Below are 11,374 nucleotides of genomic sequence, written 5' to 3' on the forward strand. Positions count from 1 at the left end.
CAAGGCAGGTAGATGGAATCACAAGTTCTACATCTTCCCACCTTTCACGATATACCTTATAAATAACTTAAATCTTAACTATGTAATACTATCGGTACCTAAATCCCTCGGCGGATGACTTCTTTCTTGAGCCTAAACCTATAAAAAACTAAGTTCCCTCGTCGGTTGTCTTCGTTCTTCAGCTTAGAACTAATATTATCTTAATATTCTAATTAATACGAATTAATGCTATTAATACAAAATAACTTAAACTAAACGCAACGTAGTCGCTAATACTCAAACGAAAGAGATAGACGGAATGGAAAAAGTTCCATCGATCATTTTGCACCTAATATTCTATATACCAAGCAGATATTAAGTCTACGATGAACCACGTTAAACTACAGTATGAACAAGTATCGCGATGCAAGTGTTGTCGCCAGAACCTGGTTTAAGAAAATAGGAAAGACGGGCGACACCTCGCTAACCCGGATCCATCTTTTACTGTCATGGAGCTTTGGGCTGGTCACCTGCGTACCAGACCCGAACCAAAAGAGTACACAAGCATGGTAGTGCAAGCGAGATTCTCTGTTAAACAGAGTCCGTTTACGGAGCAGCCTCCCGACTACTCCGTACCCTGGCACGCACGAGTCTTTCTCCAAATCCTACTTACCAGGCAAAGACTAAACACGTCCGATATCTGGCTTCTCAATAGAAACCAGAGGGATCGGCAAACAGTCTTAGTGTACAGACCCACTGCCCGTACCCTAGGTACAGACCCACTGCCCGTACCCCAAGTCTGTGTAGAGAATCAACGAGCAAAATGAATTAATAATAACTTGGTATGCACAATGGATGGTCACAATTTAAGTCTATTAATAGATAGACTAAAATTAATAATAAACGATGTGATGATGAAAATGAATGTAACAATGAATATCGAATTATGATTTAAGTTTAACTTCCAGTAACTTAACGCAGTGATAGACGCTTCGAGGATGTAGACGTTGATCGATGTCTTCTTTCGATGGACTAACTGTTTGGAAAAATATTTTTCATTATACAATACACATAGAATACATAATATGCACAGTAAATAAATCACAGTAAATAAATCACAGTACATAAGAAGATAAATATCGAAGCCAATGGTTCTCGAACATCTGTAACATACAAGGGATTAGTAACAAGAGAGGGGACACCACAATATGCACTGGAAATAAATTGATGGTTGTCGAATGCCTGCAACAAACAATGGGTTAGTAACAAGAGAAACGACGAGTATGAGACGTGCGCCCACCCTCCGCGACGGCTCACGAGAAAGTGAGGAAGCTAACGCCGTTATGTATTGGGCGTACGCAAGTTTGTTCGTGTTGAATTGTTTTTGCCGGCTTGAACGACCTTCCTTGAACGACCCAAACACCGGATGGTACAGCCAGGTACGGCTATGGTACACGGCGTACCCTCGGGGCCAATAAGGCCCCGGGGCCTGACGGCGTCCCCGGGCGGGCGCTGGGTTTGGCCTTACGCGTCCTCGGGCCCCGACTCATGTGGCTGTTTGACGGCTGCATGATGTCGGGGCGGGTCCCGCTTCCCTGGAAGCGGGGGCGGATGGTTCTCGTCCCCAAGAAAGGAAAGCCCGCGGACTCTCCTTCCGCGTACCGGCCGATATGCCTCCTCGACGTGGCGGGCAAACTCTTCGAGCGCGTGCTCGCTGCCCGCCTGTCGAGGGGCATGTCGATACGGAGCTGGACTCCGCGCAGCACGTGTTGGAGGAGTGCTCGGCCATTGCCAGGGAGAGGCGGGCACTCCGTTTAGCGATATGGTGGTTGCGGCCATGGTGAGGAGCGAGAGGTCGTGGAGAGCGGTGTCCTCCTGCTGCGAGACCGTCGTCTCGCAGAAGGAGGACGACGAGCGGGACCGCGAGGCTCGCGATCCCGCTCGTCGAGAGAGGAGGAGAGTGTGGCGGGGTCATGGGCGGGGCCGTGGGGCCCGCTCAAGCGGCCCCGACGACGCCGGCGGAGGTGGGGGCAGGTCCCCCCCCGTAGGCGTCTCCTTGCTCCCCGGCAGGTGAGGCCTGCGTGTATGGGCGGACGCGTGCGTAGACATCGGGAGCCGGAGCTTCGGCTCCTGTGGCTCCCGCCTTCGCGCACGCGTCTGTCGGGGCCGCCGATGCAGTCGGGGTGGGGTCCCCGACTGCATCCAAAGCGGCCCGGTAGTGCTGGCGTCGGAGCGCAGTCTTCTGACGCTGGCGGAGTAGAGAAGGGGGGGTAACCGGGGTATCGGTCACCTCTGGGGGGCGTTCGATCGCCCCCACGGAACGGGCTCCCCGATAAGGGGAGCACAGGCGCGGCGGTGGCGGTGCGTTCATACGAGATCCCGTCACCGCAGAGTTCCGCCCGAGAAAGCTGACGCGGGGTTTTTAGTGGGTGCGAGTCCCACACTACCTCGAAGTCCCACCCCAGGACTCCGGGGTGTGCATAAGGCATTTCCCCCGCGTAAAAAAAAAAAAAATAAAAAAAAATGGTACACGGCGTACACGGCTAGGTCAATAAACTGTGTGACGCAACGTCACTAGTGCGTTGGACCGACGGAGAGCACCGATACCGCGGCACGCTCTACCGTACTCTCTCGCTCGCACACCTCCCCTCATAGACCACTGAAATTCCTCAGCACGCGTTGACACCAACGGAGAGCACCGATACTGCGGCTTGCTCTATCGCTGCCGCTCTCTCCCTTTCGCCCGCTCCGACCATCTTCGGCCTCGTTCGGTACGCGTCGACACCGACGGAGAGCACCAATACCGCAACTCGCTCTACCGCTCTCGTTTATTTATGATGTTCATATTCCCCAAATAAATATCATCAACCTAACCCAGACATGTTCCTTTTAAAGATTTAGCTCTCCAGTATAAATCCTTAAGACCCTTATTTATTATTCATTTCACAAAATAATTGCAAATATGAAACTTTTTTACCTCTTCTTGAACATTCTAATTTCATAGCCCTAAACTGGGTACCTAAAAGTATTTCATTGTATTTGTGTAAAAGATTTTACTACTTCCTAAAAGATTCCGTGTGATATTTGATAGCATAAAAAACAATGTGCCGATACAGGGTTTCGATTTATTTACGAAACTAATCTGACCAGTTGCTGCATGCTTTGACACTAATTTTCAAGAAAATAAAACTTTTGTATTTCACTTAATTTGAGAGACATGTAGCTGAATATTAACATACGTTCATTATTTAATTACTCGCAATAAATGAAATTTTTGGCAGTAAATAACGTGTAAGTAAATTCATATGTAAAAATTTACCAATTGCCAAAAAGTAATTGTTCGTGCGTATTAAAATTCTTACAATAGGCAGTAAAACTATTCATACTCCCATATAAATTATAAATATGTAGATGCTAATGAAAGCGGTGTATATATTCTCCCACATGTAGATTTGATAAACTATTTATGAAACTACATCTATTCTGAATTTATCTGTTACAAATATACAAATGTAGGGCAAGATATAAAAACGAATAAAACAAGAACATGTAAAAAGTAACTTTAATAAAAATGTCCAATAACGATGCATTTAGAATAAATTGTCTCGTAGTTAAGTGAAAAAATATATACTTTTCCGTTTCATGTTTGATGACTGTCATATTTATCCCTTAACCTTAAACTGAAGCATCGGATATTTTTATTCTCGTTAAATCATATAGATACACGTAATATGAATGGAATATATAACACTTCATTTGTGCTAATAATAGTCAGAATTCATGCTTTATCGGTAACGTCGGATATTGACACTTAAATGGTAACAGGGCTACGTAGCCCTATGAACGTGGGACAGAAAAAAGCATTGGATGATAGGTCTATTCTATGCCTAGTCGGTGCTTCAACCATGTTTTTGAACATTACGAGTGTATATGTATTATTGCATAAAATGTAAATATGTATTATTTAGCAGTGTAATATTTACATATACTTATTTCTTATTATAAGCGATAAAATAGGAGAAATATAAACGCCAACAATACAGAAAAGTTAATATTTCATTAGCATATATTATTAATATTTGTTAACATATACATTTAATTTTGTGATTTACTATTAAATAATCATTTAAGTACTTAAATATCGATTGCAGATGCATTTAGAGGAAGTGTAATCGATTTAATCTGTAATAAAGTAAGTTGCGCAGTTCTAAGGTGAAACTGCCGTCAGAATATTAGCAGGTCTCTTCAATTTCTGACGTCACATCATAACACAGACCTGTTATATTTCTACTGCTAGTTTACTGTCAGTGCTACTGTAGCAGACCCTCTAGCACATTTGCAACAAATCTGCACATCAGGCTACAGCAGAATCTAGTAATATATGATTAGAGCAAGTCTGGCTGACTGGGTGGTTATGCCTGTTATGCCTTTTTATATGAAAGCATTATTAAAGCATAACTTAGTTTGTATCATAATGATTCAAAATACCTTAGACAATTTCGATTGCATTTCTGCAATATGTATTCTTTTTTAATAAAAAGCGCATTTTGAATGCATATAATAAGTGTTCTTTCACATATTGAAAGAAATTCATATTATCCAAGAGCTTGCGAGAATTGTGTACTGAATGGTAGCCCTCTGGTAGTGAAGTCTCAGAGGCGTTGCTACACTATATTATATAGCAGTGCAAGAACCGCTTCTGTAATGCTGTTATTCATTGATCGTATGTATGAATTTCATAGTGTTCGCAGGTTACAATAAGTCAGACAATTTTTCAATTAAAGTTGAATTAAGATTAGAATTGTAGTGTAGTGTGCAAGGACCATTAATCGTGAGATACGGAATCGAGAATTATTTAATGGATCCGACTATCGGTTGGTATCAACCGGAGCAGTTCGGCCCCGCTAAAGATTTGTGGTTACACATTTGGGAAGCTGAGAAAGGTCTGGATATCTTAACGCTGAAGAACGACTCATCTTCGAATGTGATGGGTATGAAGCTTCAACAAGACTTCATAGCTTTGGATTCTCTTAATTCTCGTACGGCGGACCGCATGCAGCATCATACTTGCAATAGCTATTATAATCCATCGCGTAGGAAAGGTGATAATCGTGCTAGCACCTACGGCATGAACTATAATTACAATGCCTTAGTTGGCGAATACGGCGGCTGTCCGTGGCGTATACCCAATAAACATTATTCAAAAGGAGTTATAGGGTGAGTATTCTTATCGAGTGTTTATTTATTATTTGTCTTCTAGAAATTATGCTATTATGTTAGTGATTCGCCCATATGGGCATAGCTAAGGTTATGTATCTTGCACACTCGTTTACAAATAGGCTCCTCTGAGGTTTCTTTGCAATTAACGATATTGTGAATAAAAAGTAGCTTCACCCTTTAAAAATAAAAATGGTATAAGTTGTCTCGTACTATTTGGAATAATTATATTTCCCTCTAATATTTGTAATATCTCAAATTTTAACACCATTAATATAATGATTTTATAAGCGCACGTGGATGTTTATATAATACGAATATTTGTGTTTGTATTTACAATATTTCGAATTATTTGGAAATGGATGTCGTTACTGTTATGTTACATTAAACAAAAGTAGTACTTACTCTAGGCACAATAGGTAAAAATCAGATCTTAGTAATTAATCCAGGTACAATATTTATAGAATATGAAAGTTGTAACAATTACGTGGAAATTATAAATAATTCTTGTATAATCCAAATTTAAAAAAAATTTAGATACCAAGTATGCATTTCTTAAGAATTTAAATAAGTATAGTATTTTATTTATTTATTACTTTATGCTCATGGTTTTTATATTTTTTTATTACTTATTTCTTTTTTAATTAAATAAACAGAGGAAAAAATATAATCTGCTATGCTTGTTTCATATTTAAGTTTTAAGTGTTCAAGTTAATAATTTGTAACATTTTTGTTCTGCTTCTTTTTATTTTTATTTTTTTTAGATTTTTCTGTATGTTACAAACATTTTTCCTTATATTAAAAACATAATTAATTTATTGTCTTTAGTATATCAATAACAATAAATCTAGTGTTTTAAATTAGAATAATGTTATCGTTTAATTAAAAATGAAATTCATAATTAAGATTTATTTAGTTCCGTACTTAAAAAAACGCAAATATTAGTAATGTTTATGTTCAAACCTTTCTATAGTACATTGTATACGATAATCAAATGTGCTTCAGCGTTTACAAGTAATACCAAACTGTAAACACTCAGACTTATAAATGGTTTTAGTACGTTAAAGAAAACAATTATTCTTATTAATTTGATTGTTCAGAAATTTATTTAAAAAGAACTGAAAGTGAATATGGTTTATTTAAATAATATTTATTTAATTGTATTGTGTTATCAAAGGATCATAAAAATCTTATATATGATCATTGTTTTAAATAAGGAACTTTAAAATTATTTTTTTCCATTTAATCAATATTTTTTTATAGGTTATAACAGTAATGCTATCCATCTTAATGAAATAATTATTTCTTACAATAAAGTTACATACAGTATTATGTATTCTAAGAATTTATTGTAATTATGTATAACAATTGTATGTAATTAATTTATACTACAGAATTAATAATTCCGTAATATAAGAATTCATTATAATTACTTAGTAATAAAAATATTATCTGAGGAAACATTTCAGGAATCAATACAAATGAAAGTGATGATTATTAGTTACTAACTTTTTAATGTTTAGGTTACACGAAGAAATTGAAGATTTTTTTGCTTATATGTGTCCATCTAATGAAGAGCATAGCTTACGAATGCGTGTTGTCAAAAGGATAGAACAAGTAATATATGATCTCTGGCCAGATTCTAAGGTTGAAGTATTTGGCAGCTTTCGCACCGGTTTATATTTACCTACAAGGTACGTATCATTGTACATATTTAAAACAGAAGGTGTTTAGTAATGTGTTCACATACAAAATATATAATACCTATTAAATTAATGTAACTATTATATGCATTAATTTATGAAGATATTTTATGAAAATATTTAACTTATATACCTTTAGAACAGAGATGGGCAAACTCATTATGTAGATAAAAAGATTTGAATAACGAATAAAAGATTAAAAAAAAGTATTTCGTCACTTTTAATTGTTTAAACGTGGAAATTCCATTTTCTATAACTAAGTGATACTTCTTCTTGAATGAATCAACCTTTGGCACACAATTATTTAATCTCACTAACTGTTTAAAACTCAAAATGATGCCCTAGATACTGTTGCTTTTCACTACGTATCATTCTAATAAAATTGTGTCCATCTCTGCTTTAGAATAACTACTCAATTAAAAAAAATTATGCTTTTCAATATAATGAACGTTATTTAATTAATATTTTGTACATGTTATTAAATTAGAATAAGTATGTAAAAATTTGTTTTTCAGTGATATAGATTTAGTAGTGATAGGAATGTGGACAAATCTTCCATTACGTACATTGGAACGTGCTTTACTGGATCAAAATATTGCTGAACCATCATCTATTAAAGTTTTGGATAAAGCTAGTGTTCCAATTGTCAAGTTGACTGATAAAGATACTGAAATTAAAGTAGATATCAGTTTTAATATGAATAATGGTGTTAAATCTGCAGAATTGATTAATTCTTTCAAGAAACGGTATCCAGTGCTGGAGAAACTAGTTATGGTATTAAAGCAATTCTTGTTACAAAGAGACCTGAATGAAGTTTTTACTGGTGGAATCTCTTCGTACAGTTTAATACTTATGACTATCAGTTTTTTACAGGTAGGTTATTATCTTTTTTTTTTAAATATAAATACTCAAACAACAAATAATTATTAAACAAAAACTATAATATTATAAAGTTATATTTTATAAATTTAATACATTCAATCAATGAATTGAAGGTAATTCGTGCCATCAAAAATAAAAGATTGATGTTCCTACCAGATAGAAAAATTTTCGTTTCAGTTACATCCCAGGCAAAATGCTTATTGTTCAAATGCTAATCTTGGGGTGCTATTAATAGAATTTTTGGAATTATACGGTAGGAAATTTAATTATGTAAAGACAGGAATTCGTGTAAAAGATGGTGGTACTTACATATCGAAGGAAGAGGTAATGTATAACTTTATGAAATAATTCATTGAACAGAACGTGTAAGTTGTCAAAATGCTTGATGAGCTATTCTAAAAAGTTGTCTGTGTATTAAATAATCACTGATTTGTGAACTGTCATTTTAATAATTCATACATATGTGACCTGGATTACGAAAAGGTATTTCCAATGAGACCAATTCCAGGTCTCTAACTCTATTCATTGCTTTACAATCTGTACTTAAAAATGTGGAATAAAAACTGAAAAAACTTCAAAATGGCGATACACCGTTGAATCGGTTATAAATATCGGTACTCGTGTGTAAGTGTATGGTTATAAGTATATTGTATAAAGTATGATTGTGAGAAGGCATACAATGTAATTGCGTGTATTAAATAATTATAATATAATAGGCCACAGTATACAAGATATCCCATGTAAATGCCGTCACAAAATTCCGGGATTTTCTTTGAACTTTACAAAATTGTGTTAGACAAAGGTTAAACTATATTTAAATGTGCATAATTTTCGTAAATCACTTTGTTTGCATTTTTTTCGGAGGTATAAATGTTACTTTTTGTTTTTAAAATAAAACTAAATTTTTTGAATATTTTTTATTAAAAGATTTTAGTTTCGTCTTCACATTGGTTTTTGAACGAACACCTTGATACGTCACGACATTGTATTTTTTTCGTTCTAATAAAGAATATTTAAAAAGTAAAGACAACATCGACATCTCCGAAAAAAATGCAGATAAAGAAAGTCTGATTTACGAAACTTATTCACACTTATAGTTCAACTTTTGTTTAACACAATGTTTTGTAATGTTTAAGGAAAGTCCTAAAATTTCGTGACGATATTTACGTGAGATACTCTGCATAATATCTCCCATTTTTAACATTCAGTGTGTGATTCATTATATACAAATTTAATAGTACTAATTATATTTGTGTAAATTTATTATTGACATCTTAATAAATTTAATAAGTCTGTTGAATAATTTACAGGTTCAACGAGATATGATAGATGGCCATCGACCTTCTTTATTGTGCATAGAAGATCCACTTACGCCTGGCAATGATATTGGCCGTAGTAGTTATGGCGCATTGTATGTAAAAGATGCATTTGATTGGGCTTACTATGTCCTTTCACAAGCAGTTAGTCCTTTAAATATTTTAGTTAATGATGCAAATAAAGTAAGGTGAGATTATCTGTAAATTGAAAATTTGGACCCTATTTTTATAACAAGATTGTGTAAAGCGAATTCTAAAAATAAATTATATACAGTATACTAGGAAGAATAATTCGCGTGACAGATGAAGTAATAGAATATCGCAAGTGGATTAAAGAAACATTCCCACTACCTTTGAGTGAGGTAGATTCACTGTCAAGTTCAACAGGATCTGATGCATCAACACTTTCTGCCCCAGCGAGTGACACAGTACACTATCAAAGATTTCTTAATAAAATAATATAATTGTCTTCATTATTTAAATTTACGTTTAAATAGTATTATACATTTAATATTAATTTATACTGTAATGTACATTCTCTGTGTTAAAAGGATTCTGAATGTAGTCGCGGTAATTCTCCTAATACTGGTGGGAAGGGTGAAGATAGAAGTAAAGAAAGACATATATATAATAATCAACATACTCATCATCATTCACAATGGAAAAAACCATTTAAAGGAACTGCTCATGGTATGCTTAAATTGAAAAATAATCTTATTGAATTAATTTAACATCTTAGAACCAATTATTTGAATAGTCGTAATAATATTACTAAATTATATTGTATAACTCAAAATTTGACATATTTATATATTAATCCTATTATTTGTTAAAATAAAGTTAATAACTTCTTATTTTTTTAAAAGTACTAAATTAAGATAAATAAGTACACACTCGTGCGCACACATACACACACAAGGATATACATATAGGTATTTATTTATTGTAGGCAATCACCACCATAGTTCCAGAGGAAATTATCATCATCGTGGAATAAACAACAATATAAGTGGACAAAATAAAGCAAAACATTCTCTTCATAGTAATGGAAGTAATAACAATAGTCACAGTCCAAGTTCCAGACCACAAACTGTAAAACGAAAAAAACAGTGCATTACACCTCGTGGTACTGGAGATTGTGTACGGTGATGAACCGTGCAAAGTAAATATGGATTTTGTTTGTCACTTAAGTAGCGAGCTCAATATCATAATCGTGTGGTGAAAAGACATTGATTAACTTTCATCGCACAACTAAATTATCCTTTCCACTTTAATGTACAGAGGGGCTCAGTGTCTATAATACGAGGAGTTGATAAACTCTTTGTTTTTTTTTTCTTATAGAGACAAAGAAGTGCTCCAAACGTAGTTAAGTTCTTCATTTCACCAGAAATATTTTTTATATTCTGTACGAAAGTTTACATACCAAAGACGTACAGAAATGTAATATAAATTGGTTTAGTTTTACTTTTCTCTTGCATTACTGCACATATTACACAAAAAAAAGAAACATTGAGAAAATGTGTCATATTTTATTAATTATTGTTTATAATGTTACACGCTTATTGCAATCTTCAAATAGCAATTGTTTTATCGGAACTATTGATAAAACCTATTGTAATACATTTATATAATACGAACGATATAAGCAAAGATTATTTACAGTGCAGTTTTCTTAAGATTTCATGAAGCTATAAAGCAAGCTCTAATAATGATGATAAAGACTTAGTTTTCTATATGGAACTATATTCTTATAACAAAGGGGCGACAGAAAAATTGGTGATATTGGGACATACCAATTGTAAATATTGTAATATACATTATCAAACATAGAAAAATAAGTCTAAGAGTTACCTAATGAATTTTTTTTATTTTGTATGTACCTAAAATAGTATTTGTTACAATGATGTTATCATTTGATAATATGGACACGTCCATGGGTATGTGAAAATTATCTGTTTCTTTTTCTGTAATATGTACATAAGTCCAGTACTGTTATGAAAATGTTTTGGTATATTTTCCGGATTTTAATAAAGTTCGTGTGCTGGTGATCAAGAAATTTTTAATAAAAATATTTTTGAAAATACTAACTCATTGCTGAAAAATAATACATTTTAGAGTTTTACACTGTGTTTTTTGAAGTCGTAATTGTGCGTAATGCTTTACTTTTTATACATAATTGCTGATTTCATAACACTAGTTTGTAGTTTTTAGTCTCCCCTGAATAATGATACATTATTTTTATATTATCAAATAATAGTAAGCATACATGTCATGATC

At 34.5% G+C, this 11,374-nt stretch overlaps 1 protein-coding gene across 1 annotated transcript; it reads left to right on the forward strand.

The window, feature by feature from the left end:
• Positions 1–4,716: 4,716 nt before the first annotated feature.
• On the forward strand, positions 4,717–10,397 carry LOC107194500 (non-canonical poly(A) RNA polymerase PAPD5-like). Its single transcript, XM_015584142.1, has 8 exons — positions 4,717–5,196; positions 6,720–6,890; positions 7,415–7,772; positions 7,959–8,105; positions 9,092–9,285; positions 9,372–9,525; positions 9,649–9,787; positions 10,047–10,397. The coding sequence occupies exons 1-8, from the start codon at positions 4,838–4,840 to the stop codon at positions 10,244–10,246; spliced, it is 1,722 nt and encodes a 573-aa protein (XP_015439628.1). The 5' UTR covers positions 4,717–4,837; the 3' UTR covers positions 10,247–10,397.
• The last annotated feature ends 977 nt before the right edge of the window (positions 10,398–11,374 follow it).

Source organism: Dufourea novaeangliae, unplaced genomic scaffold (genome assembly GCF_001272555.1).
Source record: "Dufourea novaeangliae isolate 0120121106 unplaced genomic scaffold, ASM127255v1 scaffold43, whole genome shotgun sequence".
NCBI lineage: Eukaryota > Metazoa > Arthropoda > Insecta > Hymenoptera > Halictidae > Dufourea > Dufourea novaeangliae.

What these genes read in the sequence shown, in the direction of transcription:
- LOC107194500 (XM_015584142.1), top strand. Translation starts at nt 4,838, where the DNA reads ATGGATCCGACTATCGGTTGGTATCAACCGGAGCAGTTCGGCCCCGCT. An exon ending in CTTACATATCGAAGGAAGAG is followed by an intron (nt 8,106 to 9,091) that starts GTAATGTATAAC and finishes AATAATTTACAG; the next exon opens with GTTCAACGAGATATGATAGA. An exon ending in CTGCCCCAGCGAGTGACACA is followed by an intron (nt 9,526 to 9,648) that starts GTACACTATCAA and finishes CTGTGTTAAAAG; the next exon opens with GATTCTGAATGTAGTCGCGG.